Source organism: Glycine soja, chromosome 11, assembly GCF_004193775.1.
Source record: "Glycine soja cultivar W05 chromosome 11, ASM419377v2, whole genome shotgun sequence".
Taxonomy (NCBI): domain Eukaryota; kingdom Viridiplantae; phylum Streptophyta; class Magnoliopsida; order Fabales; family Fabaceae; genus Glycine; species Glycine soja.
This window is the reverse complement of record NC_041012.1, coordinates 24,875,429-24,894,336: the sequence shown is the minus strand read 5'-3', so window position 1 is coordinate 24,894,336 and position 18,908 is coordinate 24,875,429. Positions and strand designations below refer to the sequence as shown.

The 18,908-nt window shown below is 38.1% G+C and overlaps 1 protein-coding gene across 1 annotated transcript; it reads left to right on the top strand.

Annotated features, from left to right (window-relative positions):
• The first annotated feature begins 15,233 nt into the window (after nt 1-15,233).
• Nucleotides 15,234-17,555, top strand: LOC114374570 (nudC domain-containing protein 2-like). The gene is made up of 5 exons (XM_028332230.1): nt 15,234-15,386; nt 15,499-15,647; nt 15,747-15,795; nt 16,199-16,341; nt 17,212-17,555. Exons 1-5 carry the CDS (start codon nt 15,338-15,340, stop codon nt 17,296-17,298), a joined length of 477 nt encoding a protein of 158 aa, XP_028188031.1. The 5' UTR covers nt 15,234-15,337; the 3' UTR covers nt 17,299-17,555.
• Nucleotides 17,556-18,908: the final 1,353 nt, after the last annotated feature.

Sequence of the window (18,908 nt, the reverse complement as noted above, 5' to 3'; positions counted from 1 at the left end):
TATCTTTAACAGATTATTGTGCAGTTAGCAAGAGATAAGAAGATCTATCTTTAGGAACGAATTAAAAGATAATTAAAGTTCGAATTTCAAAGTAGAAGAGTTCGTTCAGGGATTAAAGATTAAAGATTAAAGATAAAAACTAAAAGATCAAATTGCATCTTTTAGATCTTTAAGTGCAGATTTTCTGGAAGAATGATAGATCTCATCCAGCACAAGAAGTTGCAGCCCAGATACACTCACTGCTATATAAACACGAAGGCTGCACGAGTTCTGTACCAAGTCCGGGATTGAAGAGTTATTTTGTGAGTTTTGGGACTTGAGTGTTTTGTGAGCCACCTTGATGGTACCCTAACATCAAGTGTTGGACCTGAGTGTGTAGAGTTGATCTCTTGTGTGTAGAGTTGATCTCTAGTGTGTAGGGTTGATCCCTTTTGTTCAGAGAGCAATCTCTGGTGTGTCTTTGAATTAATTGTAAACACGGGAGTGTGATTGAGAGGGAGTGAGCGGGGTTTCTCATATCTAAGAGTGGCTCTTAGGTAGAGATCGCACGGGTAGTGGTTAGGTGAGAAGGTTGTAAACAGTGGCTGTTAGACCTTGAACTAACACTATTTTAGTGGATTTCCTCCCTGGCTTGGTAGCCCCCAGATGTAGGTGAGGTTGCACCGAACTGGGTTAACAATTCTCTTGTGTTATTTACTTGTTTAAACTGTACACACTGTCAAATATAATCTGCATGTTCTGAAGCGTGATGTCGTGACATCCTGTACGACATCTGTCCCCAGTATCAGAATTTCAATTGGTATCAGAGCAGGCACTCGAAATCACTGAGTGAGATCTAGGGAGATAAATTCTGATGAACATGGAGAAAGAAGGAGGACCAGTGAACAGACCACCTATTCTGGATGGAACCAACTATGAATACTGGAAAGCAAGGATGGTGGCCTTCCTCAAATCACTGGACAGCAGAACCTGGAAAGCTGTCATCAAAGGCTGGGAACATCCCAAGATGCTGGACACAGAAGGAAAGCCCACTGAAGAATTGAAGCCAGAAGAAGACTGGACTAAAGAAGAAGACGAATTGGCACTTGGAAACTCCAAAGCTTTGAATGCTCTATTCAATGGAGTTGACAAGAATATCTTCAGACTGATCAACACTTGCACAGTGGCCAAGGATGCATGGGAGATCCTGAAAACCACTCATGAAGGAACCTCCAAAGTAAAGATGTCCAGATTGCAACTATTGGCTACAAAATTCGAAAATCTGAAGATGAAGGAGGAAGAATGTATTCATGACTTCCACATGAACATTCTTGAAATTGCCAATGCTTGCACTGCCTTGGGAGAGAGGATGACAGATGAAAAGCTGGTGAGAAAGATCCTCAGATCCTTGCCTAAGAGATTTGACATGAAAGTCACTGCAATAGAGGAGGCCCAAGACATTTGCAACATGAGAGTGGATGAACTCATTGGTTCCCTTCAAACCTTTGAGCTAGGACTCTCGGATAGGGCTGAAAAGAAGAGCAAGAATCTGGCGTTCGTGTCCAATGATGAAGGAGAAGAAGATGAGTATGACCTGGATACTGATGAAGGTCTGACTAAGGCAGTTGTGCTCCTTGGAAAGCAGTTCAACAAAGTGCTGAACAGAATGGACAGGAGGCAGAGACCACATGTCCAGAACATCCCTTTCGACATCAGGAAAGGCAGTAAATACCAGAAAAGGTCAGATGAAAAGCCCAGTCACAGCAAAGGAATTCAATGCCATGGGTGTGAAGGCTATGGACACATCATAGCTGAATGTCCCACTCATCTCAAGAAGCAGAGGAAAGGACTTTCTGTATGTCGATCTGATACAGAGAGTGAACAAGAAAGTGATTCTGACAGAGATGTGAATGCACTCACTGGGAGATTTGAATCTGCTGAAGATTCAAGTGATACAGACAGTGAAATCACTTTTGATGAGCTTGCTACATCCTATAGAGAACTATGCATCAAAAGTGAGAAGATTCTTCAGCAAGAAGCACAACTGAAGAAGGTCATTGCAAATCTGGAGGCTGAAAAGGAGGCACATGAAGAGGAGATCTCTGAGCTTAAAGGAGAAGTTGGTTTTCTGAACTCTAAACTGGAAAACATGACAAAATCAATAAAGATGCTGAATAAAGGCTCAGATACGCTTGATGAGGTGCTGCAGCTTGGAAAGAATGTTGGAAACCAGAGAGGACTTGGATTTAATCCTAAGTCTGCTGGCAGAACAACCATGACAGAATTTGTTCCTGCCAAAAACAGCACTGGAGCCACGATGTCACAACATCGGTCTCGACATCATGGAACGCAGCAGAAAAGGAGCAAAAGAAAGAAGTGGAGGTGTCACTACTGTGGCAAGTATGGTCACATAAAGCCCTTTTGCTATCATTTACATGGCCATCCACATCATGGAACTCAAGGTAGCAGCAGCAGAAGGAAGATGATGTGGGTTCCAAAACACAAGACTGTTAGTCTTGTTGTTCATACTTCACTTAGAGCATCAGCTAAGGAAGATTGGTACCTAGATAGCGGCTGTTCCAGACACATGACAGGAGTCAAAGAATTCCTGGTGAACATTGAACCTTGCTCCACTAGCTATGTGACATTTGGAGATGGTTCTAAAGGAAAGATCACTGGAATGGGAAAGCTAGTCCATGATGGACTTCCTAGTCTGGACAAAGTACTGCTGGTGAAGGGACTGACTGCAAACTTGATCAGCATCAGTCAGCTGTGTGATGAAGGATTCAATGTAAACTTCACAAAGTCAGAATGCTTGGTGACAAATGAGAAGAATGAAGTTCTAATGAAGGGCAGCAGGTCAAAGGACAACTGTTACCTATGGACACCTCAAGAAACCAGTTACTCCTCCACATGTCTATTCTCCAAAGAAGATGAAGTCAAAATATGGCATCAAAGATTTGGACATCTGCACCTAAGAGGTATGAAGAAAATCATTGACAAAGGTGCTGTTAGAGGCATTCCCAATCTGAAAATAGAAGAAGGCAGAATCTGTGGTGAATGTCAGATTGGAAAGCAAGTCAAGATGTCCCACCAGAAGCTTCAACATCAGACTACTTCCAGGGTGCTGGAACTACTTCACATGGACTTGATGGGGCCTATGCAAGTTGAAAGCCTTGGAGGAAAGAGGTATGCCTATGTTGTTGTGGATGATTTCTCCAGATTTACCTGGGTCAACTTTATCAGAGAAAAATCAGACACCTTTGAAGTATTCAAGGAGTTGAGTCTAAGACTTCAAAGAGAAAAGGACTGTGTCATCAAGAGAATCAGGAGTGACCATGGCAGAGAATTTGAAAACAGCAGGTTCACTGAATTCTGCACATCTAAAGGCATCACTCATGAGTTCTCTGCAGCCATTACACCACAACAGAATGGCATAGTTGAAAGGAAAAACAGGACTTTGCAAGAGGCTGCTAGGGTCATGCTGCATGCCAAAGAACCTTCCTATAATCTCTGGGCTGAATCCATGAACACAGCATGCTATATCCACAACAGAGTCACACTTAGAAGAGGGACTTCAACCACACTGTATGAAATCTGGAAAGGGAGGAAGCCAACTGTCAAGCACTTTCACATCTTTGGAAGCCCATGTTACATTTTGGCAGATAGAGAGCAAAGGAGAAAGATGGATCCCAAGAGTGATGCAGGAATATTCCTGGGATACTCTACAAACAGCAGAGCATATAGAGTATTCAATTCCAGAACCAGAACTGTGATGGAATCCATCAATGTGGTTGTTGATGATCTATCTCCAGCAAGAAAGAAGGATGTCGAAGAAGATGTCAGAACATCGGGAGACAATGTAGCAGATGCATCTAAAAGTGGAGAAAATGCAGAAAACTCTGATTCTGCTACAGATGAATCAAACATCAACCAACCTGACAAGAGACCCCCCATTAGAATCCAGAAGATGCACCCCAAGGAGCTGATTATAGGAGATCCAAACAGAGGAGTCACTACAAGATCAAGGGAGATTGAGATTGTCTCCAACTCATGTTTTGTCTCCAAAATTGAGCCCAAGAATGTGAAAGAGGCACTGACTGATGAGTTCTGGATCAATGCTATGCAAGAAGAATTGGAGCAATTCAAAAGGAATGAAGTCTGGGAGCTAGTTCCGAGACCCGAGGGAACTAATGAGATTGGCACCAAGTGGATCTTCAAGAACAAAACCAATGAAGAAGGTGTTATAACCAGAAACAAGGCCAGACTTGTTGCTCAAGGCTACACTCAGATTGAAGGTGTAGACTTTGATGAAACTTTCGCTCCTGTTGCTAGACTTGAATCCATCAGATTGTTACTTGGTGTAGCTTGCATCCTCAAATTCAAGCTGTACCAGATGGATGTGAAGAGCGCGTTTCTGAATGGATACCTGAATGAAGAAGCCTATGTGGAGCAGCCAAAGGGATTTGTAGATCCAACTCATCCAGATCATGTATACAGGCTCAAGAAAGCTCTCTATGGATTGAAGCAAGCTCCAAGAGCTTGGTATGAAAGGCTAACAGAGTTCCTTACTCAGCAAGGGTATAGGAAGGGAGGAATTGACAAGACTCTCTTTGTCAAGCAAGATGCTGAAAACTTGATGATTGCACAGATATATGTTGATGACATTGTGTTTGGAGAGATGTCGAATGAGATGCTTCGACATTTTGTTCAACAGATGCAATCTGAATTTGAGATGAGTCTTGTTGGAGAGCTGACTTATTTTCTGGGACTTCAAGTGAAGCAGATGGAAGACTCCATATTCCTCTCACAAAGCAAGTATGCAAAGAACATTGTCAAGAAGTTTGGGATGGAGAATGCCAGCCATAAAAGAACACCTGCACCTACTCACTTGAAGCTGACAAAAGATGAAGCTGGCACCAGTGTTGATCAAAGTCTGTACAGAAGCATGATTGGGAGCTTACTATATTTAACAGCTAGCAGACCCGACATCACCTATGCAGTAGGTGTTTGTGCTAGATATCAAGCCAATCCTAAGATAAGTCACTTGAATCAAGTAAAGAGAATTCTGAAATATGTAAATGGCACCAGTGACTATGGGATTATGTACTGTCATTGTTCAGATTCAATGCTGGTTGGGTATTGTGATGCTGATTGGGCTGGAAGTGCAGATGACAGAAAAAGCACTTCTGGTGGATGCTTCTATCTGGGCAACAATCTTATTTCATGGTTCAGCAAGAAGCAGAACTGTGTGTCCCTATCTACTGCAGAAGCAGAGTATATTGCAGCAGGAAGCAGCTGTTCACAACTAGTTTGGATGAAGCAGATGCTCAAGGAGTACAATGTCGAACAAGATGTCATGACATTATACTGTGACAACTTAAGTGCTATTAATATTTCAAAAAATCCTGTGCAACACAGCAGAACCAAGCACATTGACATTAGACATCACTATATCAGAGAGCTTGTTGATGATAAAGTTATCACACTGGAGCATGTTGACACTGAGGAACAAATAGCAGATATTTTCACAAAGGCATTGGATGCAAATCAGTTTGAAAAACTGAGGGGCAAGCTGGGCATTTGTCTGCTAGAGGAATTATAGCAGCTACTGCTATCTGAACGTGCTCAAACGTCTCACTTAACATTAATAGCACGTTCACTACTGAACCAAAGCAAATTCGACCGTTGCTTCACACGTCCCTCTACATTCCTCATTCAAACTTATATTTTCGTGGTAATCTCGTTTTCAGCATTCCCTAACAGCTCTCTGAGATTTACGAAATCATTCCAAACGCTCTGCTTTTCCATGGCTACCTCACCAAAAGAAACTTCAGCTCCTGGTTCACCCTCTGCACCATCAAACCAGGAACGACCTGAATTCAATATCCAGCCCATACAGATGATTCCTGGTCAAGCCCCTGTTCCTGAGAAACTGGTTCCCAAAAGACAACAGGGAGTGAAGATTGCTGAAAACCCTAGCCCTGCAACAAGTCCTAGGGAAGTAGACCCGGAGATGGATAAGAAGATTCGCAGTATTGTGAGTAACATTCTGAAAAATGCTTCTGTGCCTGATGCTGATGAAGATGTTCCAACATCCTCCACCCCGAATGTTTCTGTGCCTGATGTTGATAAAGATGTTCCAACATCTTCCGCTCCAAATGCTGAAGCCTTCCCTTCACCCAGTGAAGAGGAATCAACAGAAGAAGAGGATCAAGCCTCAGAGGAGACCCCTGCACCAAGGGCACCAGAACCTGCTCCAGGTGACCTCATTGACCTCGAAGATGTAGAATCTGATGAGGAACCCATTGCCAACAAGTTGGCACCTGGCATTGCAGAAAGGCTACAAAGCAGAAAAGGAAAAACCCCCATCAAGAGGTCTGGACGAATCAAAACTATGGCCCAGAAGAAGAGCACTCCAATCACTCCTACCACATCCAGAAGGAGCAAGGTTGCAATCCCCTCCAAGAAGAGGAAAGAAATTTCCTCATCCGATTCTGATAATGATGTCGAACTAGATGTCTCGACATCAAAGAGGGCCAAGAAATCTGGGAGAAAGGTGCCTGGAAATGTTCCTGATGCACCATTGGACAACATCTCTTTCCACTCCATTGGCAATATTGAAAAGTGGAAATATGTGTATCAACGCAGACTTGCGGTTGAAAGAGAACTGGGAAGAGATGCCTTGGATTGCAAGGAGACCATGGACCTCATCAAGGCAGCAGGACTGATGAAAACTGTCACCAAGTTGGGAGATTGCTATGAAAGTCTAGTAAGGGAATTCATTGTCAACATTCCCTCTGACATAACAAACAGAAAGAGTGATGAGTATCAAAAGGTATTTGTCAGAGGAAAGTATGTTAGATTCTCCCCTGCTGTAATCAACAAATACCTGGGCAGACCAACAGATGGACTGGTGGATATTACTGTCTCTGAGCATCAAATTGCCAAGGAAATCACTGACAAACAAGTCCAGCATTGGCCAAAGAAAGGGAAGCTTTCTGCAGGGAAGCTAAGTGTGAAGTATGCAATCCTGCACAGGATTGGCGCTGCAAACTGGGTACCCACCAATCATACTTCCACTGTTGCCACAGGTTTGGGTAAATTTCTGTATGCTGTTGGAACCAAGTCCAAATTTAATTTTGGAAACTATATTTTTGATCAAACTGTTAAGCATTCAGAATCATTTGCTGTCAAATTACCCATTGCCTTCCCAACTGTATTGTGTGGCATTATGTTGAGTCAACATCCCAATATTTTAAACTACACTGACTCTGTGATGAAGAGAGAATCTCCTCTATCCCTGCATTACAAACTGTTTGAGGGGACACATGTCCCAGACATTGTCTCGACATCAGGGAAAGCTGCTGCTTCAGGTGCTGTATCCAAGGATGCCTTGATTGCTGAACTCAAGGACACATGCAAGGTGCTGGAGGCAACCATCAAAGCCACCACAGAGAAGAAAATGGAGCTGGAACGGCTGATCGAAAGACTCACAGAAAGTGGCATTGATGATGGAGAAGCAGCTGAGGAAGAAGAAGCAGCTGAGGAAGAAGAAGAAGCTGCTGAGGAAGAAGAAGATGCAGCAGAGGATACAGAATCAGATGATGATTCTGAAGCCACCCCATGACCATCAGACCTTTATTTTTGCTTTTACTAGCTATAGGGGCATGTCCCTTTGAACAATTGATTGCTATTGGTCTGTAATATTTGCATGCATTCTACTTTTGTCAAATTCTGTCTAAAAAGGGGGAGTAATAGTATTATGCTTGCTATTATGCATGATTTTGAGCAGTAGGATACTATGTATGCAATAGTCGTATTATGCATGATTGATACGATGTATGGCAGTAGGATACGATGTATGCATGATTCATGATTTTGAGGGGGAGTTGTATGTATATGACTTTGAGGGGGAGACTGCTGCTGCTGATGATGACTGGTGTAAGCTACTAGCTGATAGAAGATGCTGCAGTAAGAGCATGGAGACAGGGGGAGCAGAATGGTGATGTCACATGAGATGTCTCGACATCCTGGAAAAGACTAGTAGCTGATAGAAGATGCTGCAGTAAGCATGAAGACAGGGGGAGCAGAAGCAGAAAGCTAATGTCACGTGAGATGTCTTGACATCCTGGAAACGATTTGCAACTTACCAATTCCGCTGTGCTTGATTACTCTGATAATGAAAGTTGCTGATCCCACTTGCATAACTGCTCGTACCTGCTCAGGAAGTGTCTAAGTATGTTTTAGACAAAATTTGCCAAAGGGGGAGATTGTTAGTGCTTAGCTCTACTGAGTTTTAAAAGATTGGCTAAGATTTTGTTAAAACATAAGCACTTAGACAATGAAGGAAAGCTGGAGTTGCTGCACATGATGTCCAACGTTATGTCAAAGAATAAGATCGGGCTGCACAATGCACAAGGCAAGATGAAATGTCAAATGAAGAATTGAAGCTGCAGGATTCACGATGTCGGATACAATGTCCAGGACATCCTGCTCGAAAATACTGGAATTGCTAAAAGCATTGAAGCTGCAGGATCCACGATGTCGGATACAATGTCCAGGACATCCTGCCCGAGAATACTGGAGTTGTTGTACAATGCAAGATAAAAGTCAAGTGAAGAAGTGAAGCTGCAGGATCCACGATGTCGGATACGATGTCCTGACATCCGGCCCGATAATACTGGACATATAATTCTGTTATATCTTTAACAGATTATTGTGCAGTTAGCAAGAGATAAGAAGATCTATCTTTAGGAACGAATTAAAAGATAATTAAAGTTCGAATTTCAAAGTAGAAGAGTTCGTTCAGGGATTAAAGATTAAAGATTAAAGATAAAAACTAAAAGATCAAATTGCATCTTTTAGATCTTTAAGTGCAGATTTTCTGGAAGAATGATAGATCTCATCCAGCACAAGAAGTTGCAGCCCAGATACACTCACTGCTATATAAACACGAAGGCTGCACGAGTTCTATACCAAGTCCGGGATTGAAGAGTTATTTTGTGAGTTTTGGGACTTGAGTGTTTTGTGAGCCACCTTGATGGTACCCTAACATCAAGTGTTGGACCTGAGTGTGTAGAGTTGATCTCTTGTGTGTAGAGTTGATCTCTAGTGTGTAGGGTTGATCCCTTTTGTTCAGAGAGCAATCTCTGGTGTGTCTTTGAATTAATTGTAAACACGGGAGTGTGATTGAGAGGGAGTGAGCGGGGTTTCTCATATCTAAGAGTGGCTCTTAGGTAGAGATCGCACGGGTAGTGGTTAGGTGAGAAGGTTGTAAACAGTGGCTGTTAGACCTTGAACTAACACTATTTTAGTGGATTTCCTCCCTGGCTTGGTAGCCCCCAGATGTAGGTGAGGTTGCACCGAACTGGGTTAACAATTCTCTTGTGTTATTTACTTGTTTAAACTGTACACACTGTCAAATATAATCTGCATGTTCTGAAGCGTGATGTCCTGACATCCTGTACGACATCTGTCCCCAGTATCAGAATTTCAAGCACAACAACACATATGAAGCAAAGAACCTTCCTTGATTAAAGTGGGTAACTACAACTTATCCTGAATCTTATTATTCATGCTATCATTTGTGCTACAATTGTCTAGGGTAATGGTTGACAATTTGGTGTCAATATTTCAATCAAGCAAACAATCAATCAAAGATATACAAAGTCTCTCAATTGTGGGAGGTGTAGGAACATAAATGAACCAAATACATAATAAGGAAACCAATATTTAATGATATTATCATACAAAAAGATCAACATGTAACATAATATGGAATGCTAGAAACCTAAAATTGATTGTACCTCAAAATGAAACTTTGTAGAATCAAGAGCTATGAACGAAATGAGCTATGATAGCCATATAATCTTTTTCTATTATTTGTTGTCCACATATCTGATGTAATTGTCACTCTTCCTTCATTAGTATCTAACAACTTCATGACCATTTCTTTTCACCTTTATAAACATAGAATATCTCTTTCTTCAAGGTGCTTCACAAAGGAATTTAATACAATGATTGAAGTGTAGTCAAAAGTATCCTAAACCCAACATGATCCGCTATTGAAAGTGGATAGTGCATGATAATCGCACATGCAAGGTACCTTATTGCCTCTTCTTGATTAAAACTTTCACATGCCAATTCCTTTGTACCTTGTGAAAACTTTGGAACAAGAAGTGTTTTCCCTTTCATTCTTCTCATTTGTAACTTCTGTACCATACATTGGTTCATATGGTGGTGCAAGTGCTTTGTTTCATTCTTTGATTCTCCTTCAAGTAACTTCTTGCAATAATTACTGATGCAATCCTACCCCCAAGGGCATTGGATAGAAGACTCCAAGAAGATTGAGCCATAGATACAAGAGAAGGCCCTAGGGTTCTCATGAGCCTTAGGGTAGATTTCGGACCCATGGGCTAAGTATGAGCCCACTTATTTTTGTACATATTAGATTAAGGTTTCATTATTTTTGGGCCTTATATTTAGGGCTCCATAATGTAGGTAGGGTATCCTAGAAATGTAGGATTTTTCAGCCCTTGTATTTTAGAGCACCTATACTAGTTTTTGTATTAGGGGTAATTTTGTAATTTCACATGCATTAAGTGAATATTTGATGTGTGTTGGGAAATAAATTTAATTGATTTGGGAGAAGCCCAATCCAATTAAATTTTAGAGGTGGAGGTGATCATTTGCTTGCTACACCCCATTGTCACATCATATAGTCACACTTTGTGCATGTCCTTCATGTTTTACATGCCTCATGACACCTAAGCACACTTAGTGAAGAATCTTGGACTTGATCTTGGATTAGTGGGCTGAACCATAACTGAAATTCACTAATCATAATTAGTGAAATTTTGGCTCCGAAATTTAGCTCCACAAATTCAATTTCAAATTCAAGTGAAATTTGAATAGAAATTCAAATTGTCTTCCAATTTTGTGTGACACTTAGGCTATAAATAGAGGTCATGTGTGTGCGTTTTTTCAACTTTGATCATTTGAGAATTGAACTTCAAAGTTCAAACCTCATTTGAGGTACAAAATTTCGTGCTCATTCTCTCCCTCTCCCTCCACTCATCTTCTCCTACCTTCAAACTCTTATCTATGGCTTCCTATGGTGGTGAGCTTCTTCTTGACCCATCTTCTCCTTAAAGTGGCATCTCCAATCATCTTTCCTCCTTCTCCATTCTGCTGCCATGATCTTCAAGAATCAAAGGACTCCATTGATGAAGAAGATCCAAGGCCTACAAGCTCCACATGGAGCTACATCATGTGGTATCAAGAGCATCTTCGTATAGGTAATGTTCTTTTGCTTTCTCTATCTTTTTGTTTGGTCAATTCACTTTAATTCCTTGTTCTTAATCTTATTCTCCATTTATATCCTCCATTTTCTTGTGGTTTGGTGCTGTTTAGAGTAGATTCAAAAAAATAAACCGATTAAATCTTAGATCTACACTTGTTCTTGTATTTCTATGGTTCAAATTTTATAGATCTACTCTTGAATCATGGTTTTGTGTTGATTTTAGGTTCTATCATTTTTCAGTCATAATCTTCTTGTGCTGAACCTTTAGATCTAAATTTTCTTCCAAAATATAAATTTAAAAAAAACACAAAAATCTAAGTGTAAATCACTTATTCCATGTTGTCTTAGAATCATGTTTAGTCATAATAATTGTCACATTATGTTCTAAGTTTGTGTTGGATTTTGATTTTGTTAATTGAATTCTAGATACATTTGTTCATGTATTCTTGTCATTCTTAGCCTATCTTTTGAATTTTGAGTCTAATTCATGCATGTTATTTAGTTCATAACATGTTCTAAATCAATTCCTAGAAGTAGTCTTGTTGTTGAACTTTGTTTTGTTTTCTAAGTTTCCTATATGATGCCTATGAAGAAATTGAGTTATGGTGCTGAGTTATGGCTGAATTTGTGAATCAAAATAAGTCTTAAGCTCTCTTTAATTATGTTATTCAAGACATTTGAGCATAAGCAAACACAAATTGTAATCATCCAAGCCTTAAGCAACATAAACACTACTCTTGATTTCTAGGTTGAAATTGCTGATGTAGACAGCTTGAACATACCTACTTGTAAAAATTACTGGGAATTGGTCATTGCGAATTTTGAGTTGAAATTTTTACTAAATTTTTTAAACATCTGGAAAAAATTATAAATAAAAAAAAGAAACAAGTGATTTGGACAAAAGGAAAAAATAAGAAAAATCATACAAGTTGGCAGGAAAATCAGTGTCCAGAAAAGAAAAAAAAAAGTGAAAGGGAAGTGTGCTTGTGTTTTTGGCTCAAAATTTGTTTTATAATTGGTGTCTATTTTATACCAGTCTTAGTTCTGAAATTTCAATTGAAAATTAGTGTGAAAAAAAGTGCCAAAACTAGAGGTTTCTTGATTCCTTTTTTTTATTTTCTTTACTCTACTCTAGAGTCATTCTACGTTTCTCTTTGAGTCCTAGCTTGCTTTTATGTGCTTTTCATTGCTTTAATTGTTGAATAATCCTTGAAAATTTGTCTTGTTAAAACTCTATTGGTTTAGCTTTCATCTCATATTTTGGTCTTTGGTTATTGCTTGTCTCTTTGTTTCCTTGTTTGTGAGTTGTTGTATAGAGAATTGGAAAGAATGATTGGAGTCATCCCTTGAAGAATTTGAGTCAAGAAGTAAGGGGCCAACTACCTTAAGAGCCATTGGACTAAGAAGCACTCCAAATTGAGTGAAACACCAAAAGAGAGAATAGCCACCAAAATTGAGGACTTTTTTTTTGTAATTTTGTAATTGACTATTTGCTTTGCTTTCAAATTTTGTAACAAAAAGGCCTTTCATTGGAAGTAAGTTGGGAGCCTCCAATATGTCACCCTACTTCCATTTGTGTGTAATAATTTTAGGCAATTTTTTCTTAGGATAATGAGTGTTTTGTTGAGAACCTTAAATGTGGTCATCCAAACAGTCTTAGGATCCATCTACTTTGCATTTCTTGCACTTTAATTTCTTTCTTACTTTCATAGTTGTTCACTTCCGGCAAGTGCACCGGATCGCACAAGTAGTATAAAACGGTAAGAACCGAGTATCGAACTCTCGGGGAACTTGAGTTATTTGGTAAGCTATTTCAGCAAATAGGTGTCTGATGTGTAAAGATAAGTGTGAATATGAATAGGTGTGTAAACTATCTGTGCAAAAAGGAAAATCACGCGAGAGAAATGATGTGTAAAAACAAGTAGAAAACACATTGGCCTTCCTAATAAGTGTCTGATGCTAAAAAGATATTCTCTATCTAACAATGTTCATGTGTTCCTATGGTGTCTCCTGAGATACTAAATCCCGATTCCTCATGATAGTTTATCCTAATCCTGATCAAGCATCGTCCGCAGATTCCTCTTGTTGGACTAAACTCAACCAGGACCGCATTAAGACACACTTACACAACTAAATTATCGCACCCCGATTCCTCGTGATAGTACGACAACTTAGCCCTGTACTATCAAGGACTTTAGAATAAGACCAGTTTTCACTGTTGAATGACCCTAACAAAGCATGCATCTATGTGGTCAAGGTAAAGGCATATTGGAGTAAAAAGCAGATAGCACAGAGAACACACAAAACATCATTAAATAGATAGAAATATATTTACATCAGGTACCTACAGGAAAGATCCAACAGAGGATTTAGCTTTCCATAACCAGGAAGCCTCCTTTACAACAAAGAGAAGAACAAGATGAAAGATTGCAAAAATATAAGTGGTAAGGATGTCTCCTTCACCTCTAGGATCTCACAATCACTCACAAACTCATCTCAAGCTCTCAAACTGGCTCCTGCTTCAAGCTCTAGTCTCTACAGACCTTCACACAGAAAAATCTCTTAAAACTCTCTAGAACTTGGACCTTTCTCTCTCTAGAATCTCTAGACATGCAAAGCTCTGAATCCCAGTCCAAACTCCCTCTCTAAAATCTGATTTCAAGCTTAAATAGGTGGCCCTGTTCGTTCTTGTGCACTTAGCGCAATTATGGACCGCTTAGCGTACATTAGTGAATTTTGGCTTAGCGCGTGCCTTTCTCGCTTAGCGGATGGACTGAAGCGGTGCGCTTAGTGAGATGAAGTGGTTCGCTTAGCGAACCTGTACAACTCATCTTTTTCCAGAGTTTTCCTCGCGCTTAGCCCATGAATGTTGCGCTTAGCGGACACTCACTAAGCCAGCAAATTGGCTTAGCGAGAAGGTGAAAAACAACACTTTTCAAAGTTTGTCTAATTAACCTGAAATTGAGAGAAAATGATTATTAAACACACAAAATGGAAGTACTAAGTATTTATTACCTATACTTAACAGAAAATACTTATAACACTACAAAATAACCATAAATTAGAAGAGTTTGATAAAATTTACACAAGTTTTATACATAAAAGTTAATCGTATTCACCAACTAACAATAGCTTATCTTTTTTACTAGTGGCCCCTAGTTTATCTTGTTATTGCATAATACTTTCTTATTGCTTATCCACTTATCTTGAGTTCTTTTGAACCCTAGCTTTTACCTTTTGCAAACCCCCAACACGAAAAAACCACAACTTAGGAACCAACATGAGTCATCATTCATCTAATGTTAATGGTGAGGGTACTAGTCATAAGGACCCTCTATCTAAAAATATTAGATGAGTTGAGTTCCCTCAAGTTATGGAAAAAAAACACTAGAAAGAAAGGAAAAAGGAAAAGAGAGAATAGGAATAAGTCAAGGTGAGAGGGAACAAATAAGGGAAGAAGAAATAAAAAAAATACTAAAAGAGTTAGAAAACAACTAGCGGGACCAAGAACGGGACGCGTGACAATCAACATTTTTTCGTCAGAGTCAACGTCCAATTTTGGACTAGGAGACCAAGATTGCATGATGGGATAAAATAAAAGGATAAAATTCGTCAATAATTTTAGAAGGAAACCAAAATTGAAATTGAAAACAAGTAGCGGGACTAAAAATACAAGTTTGCTTATAATTTAGTATTTTTATTTTTATTTTTGTATATATATTTTTTCGTTTTAATTTTTATAATTCATTTTATTTTTCGGTTTTAAATTGTTTTGAATAGCACTTTGAACAATAAAAAAAATTTAAACGCTAAAAAATTATTATTTAAAATACTTTAACGAGAAAAAAAATAAAATAATTATATATGAGAAGGACTAAACAAATTTTTATTTTTCAGGAAAAAAATATTAAATTATTGGAAAAAATGTATTTAAGAAAACAAAAATAATAACAAAGGACACCGCGCGAACGAAGGGGAAAGAAGAACTGAAGAGGAATCAGAAACGAAGAAGAAGAAGAAGAAGAGTGAGGGCAAAAAAACCCTAGAAACAAAATGGCAGAAAAATTAGCCCCGGAAAAGCGTCACAGCTTCGTCCACAACGGTACCTTTCAATTTCCCTGTCTCAATTTCTCCAATTTTGCTCTGTTCTGTTCTGATTTTCATCAAGTGAATCCGAATCAAACAAACAAACCCGTGTGCGTGTGTGATTTTAGGTCAAAAGGTGTTCGAGTGGGATCAAACCCTTGACGAGGTCAATATTTACATAGCTCTTCCTCCTAACGTTCATTCCAAGCAATTCTACTGTAAGATTCAGTCCAAGCACCTCGAACTTGGCATCAAAGGCAACCCTCCGTATCTCAACGTAACCCTAATTTACCTCCACCTCATTTCCTTTCTCATCTTCTCTTTTTTTGTCATTTTGATTTAATTTTCCTCTTATTATTTGTGTGTGATTTCTCAGCATGATCTTACTAGCCCGGTGAAGACAGATTCTTCTTTTTGGACCTTAGGTAAAGGTTTTAGCTATCCCTAGTTGTTTTTTCTTTTTTCTTTTTTTTTGGCTCAAATTGATTCTTCTATACTTCTTTTGAACTAACCATATTTGCCCTAATGGTGTAAAAGTTTTTAGTGTTTTATGTTGTGATCCCATCAGAAACTGCTATGTATGATAAGTTTGTTGGTTTTCATATTATTTACCTTGAAAGTCAAAGCATAATGATTTCTGATTGGGTGGCAGTGTAAAAACTTTGACACATGTCAATTAAACTTGTATTTTTAGTGTTATTGTTTTGGCTTTGGAATCAATTGAGGAAGATTTTTGTTTTCAGAATCAAAGATGAAATAAATGTGATTTATTTGGTGTTGATTTGGTTAAGTTTGATGGTGATGGTGATTTTGGAATTTGGCCTGCAGAGGATGACATAATGCACATAACACTGCAGAAAAGAGATAAAGGTCAGACATGGGCTTCTCCCATATCAGGTCAGGGTCAGTTGGACCCTTATGCTACTGATCTTGAGCAGAAGCGACTCATGCTTCAGAGATTTCAAGAGGAGGTGAGTTTTGCTTTCATCAGAATCCTTTTCCGGCTGTTGGGATTTGGAATGCATTTGCAACCCCATGATATGTCTAACATGTGCTTATCAGCGTCCTTGGTCGTTATGTTCTATTAATATTGTCTTCATATGTTTCATCTGTTGGGTCTAGCCATCTAGCTACTAGGTTGTGTTCCTCCATTTCCAAAGTGTGTTCTTTGGTTGATATTGTTTTTTTTTCCTAAGCTGTGTATAATGTTGAGAAGAGGATCTGGTAATTAAGTCATTATACTATTATTCATTACTGCACACTAGTTATATGTGGGTAGCTAATGTGGATAAACACAATTGATGTTAAGATGAAAATTCTACTTATTAATTAAGACTACTGACTACCAACACTTGATGCTTTATTGCTAGTTGATGCACTCCCATTATAGTGTTTGTTTGTCCTCGCCATCAAATGACCACTTTGCTTGAATAGTTGGCTTGAGTTTAACTATTAATGAACTTGGCATGCTGCTCCCATTAGACTTCTTCAAGGATATTCTTTAGCTAGGCAGATATTTCTTATTTCATTATTGGATGCACTCATTCGATTTAGAAGTTTTTTGCTAAGGGGTAACAGGAACACTGACTGAATCCAGATTTTATATTCTGATCTAGATCCGGCCAACACTGACTATTCTCCTGTTGAATTGATTCTGTGTCGAATCTCCCCCCCCCCCCCCAAAAAAAAAAAAAACGGAAAAGTAATCTTTTGACTGGTGATTCAAATCACATGATGTATCATGTTATGAATCATAGATGACTCTTAATCTTGCAATATATGGATGATGATCTTGTTGCCTCAAATCACTATTACTCATGATTCTGTTGTGCCTCCTGCAGAACCCAGGTTTTGATTTTTCACAAGCTCAATTTTCTGGAAACTGTCCTGATCCAAGAACCTTCATGGGTGGAATCCGATCAGACTGATGATCTTGGATGCTGTAATTTGTATTTGTCTGCTCTAAGATGATGATCGGATGGTAATAATCTGTTGTGGTATTTGTCTCCCCATTGTTAGATGTCATTTAATTATGGTAGTCTTAATGCACTTCCTCTAATCTGTATTGACATCTTGTGGTATTTATTAATCTCTTCTCTGACCCTTGGCATTTAAACATGTATATAAAACATGGAGCATTTTTTAGCCAGACTTGGACAATAATAACTTAAGGTCTGCTGTACTATTTTAAAGTCTTCTATGGGTCACCAATTATCAAACCAGATTGAGGAAGGGTTGGTAGGGATATAAAATATGAACTTTCTGATTGGTGGTAAGTACACTGGTCGTTTCAAACAATAAAAAAGTAAAAAACGTACTGTTTCATGAGGAATTGTGGCTACTGGCAAGTACGATTGCCATCTAATGTATATCAAAACATAATTTCGAAAGAGATAGAAAAACTCCTTCCTCTACACTTCATTTCACGTAGAAACCTAAAAAATCTAAGAATATATAATTTCTATTTATTTTGAATACTAATATAGATTAAGCTTAATTTCTTAGGTTAGAACGAATTTACTCAATCTAGTATTTTTAATCCTTAGTAGTATCTAATTTGGTTAAAGCTGTAACCATGAAAAGTCGGATTGATGTTCAATTTTTAGATAGATTCAACTTTATGGTATACTATCGAAATTTTAACATATGTCAAAGTGTAAGCTAATAATTGACTCGGGAGAATGGTCCATTTGTCAAATCTAATAGTAGTAATTAACAACACTTGTCCATGTCATCTAATCTTAATAATTGACTCAGGAGAATCGTCCATTTGTCAAATCTCACGCACACATATGACTTGTAAAAATAATTAACCACAACCGACAAAGTGTGATTAACTAACATTTAATTTAAAATAACCTCATAAAAAACATCTAATTTGAAATCTACATACTACAATTGATTTGTCAAAATCAAAACTACTAGTATTATTGTTTTTTGGAATGTTAATTTATCTAAATCTTATTCACTTTTTTCAAGATCTTTCGTATTTTTTATTTGAGATGACCTTAATTAAGTGGAATCATAGAAAAAAATCCTCTAAATATTTAAATGTAAGACTTAAATTGGAAAAAATTGATCCAAATGGCAAATGCTAAATGGTTTTCGACTCTTGTACTGTACCTATAAAGTACTCATAAAGAAGTGAGGTTTTTTTTACCATTTGAGGATAAATAAACGGAAATTAATTCAAAAAGTATTTCCATTTCATAATTTTGATAAAAAAAAAAAATACACCCCAAATGATATAAAAAAAGAAGAAGTGAAGAGCAACTGACCTTTTCTTGAAAAAAAAATAGAAAAAAAAAGAGTTTAATGTTTATACACAAAGACATACGTAAAGTATTACAGTACACACATACTATGAAAGAAAACATTTTATATAAAAATAAGAGAATTAAATCTAAATCATAAAATCAACATAGACAATTAATATTTAATGTGATTTTTTAATACTAAATCTCAAAATCCTTTCATTCTCATACATAGGTTTTCTTTGATATATGATATGTCATATATATATATATATATATATATA

What these genes read in the sequence shown, in the direction of transcription:
- LOC114374570 (XM_028332230.1), top strand. Translation starts at nt 15,338, where the DNA reads ATGGCAGAAAAATTAGCCCCGGAAAAGCGTCACAGCTTCGTCCACAAC. An exon ending in GCAACCCTCCGTATCTCAAC is followed by an intron (nt 15,648 to 15,746) that starts GTAACCCTAATT and finishes GTGATTTCTCAG; the next exon opens with CATGATCTTACTAGCCCGGT. An exon ending in TTCAGAGATTTCAAGAGGAG is followed by an intron (nt 16,342 to 17,211) that starts GTGAGTTTTGCT and finishes TGCCTCCTGCAG; the next exon opens with AACCCAGGTTTTGATTTTTC.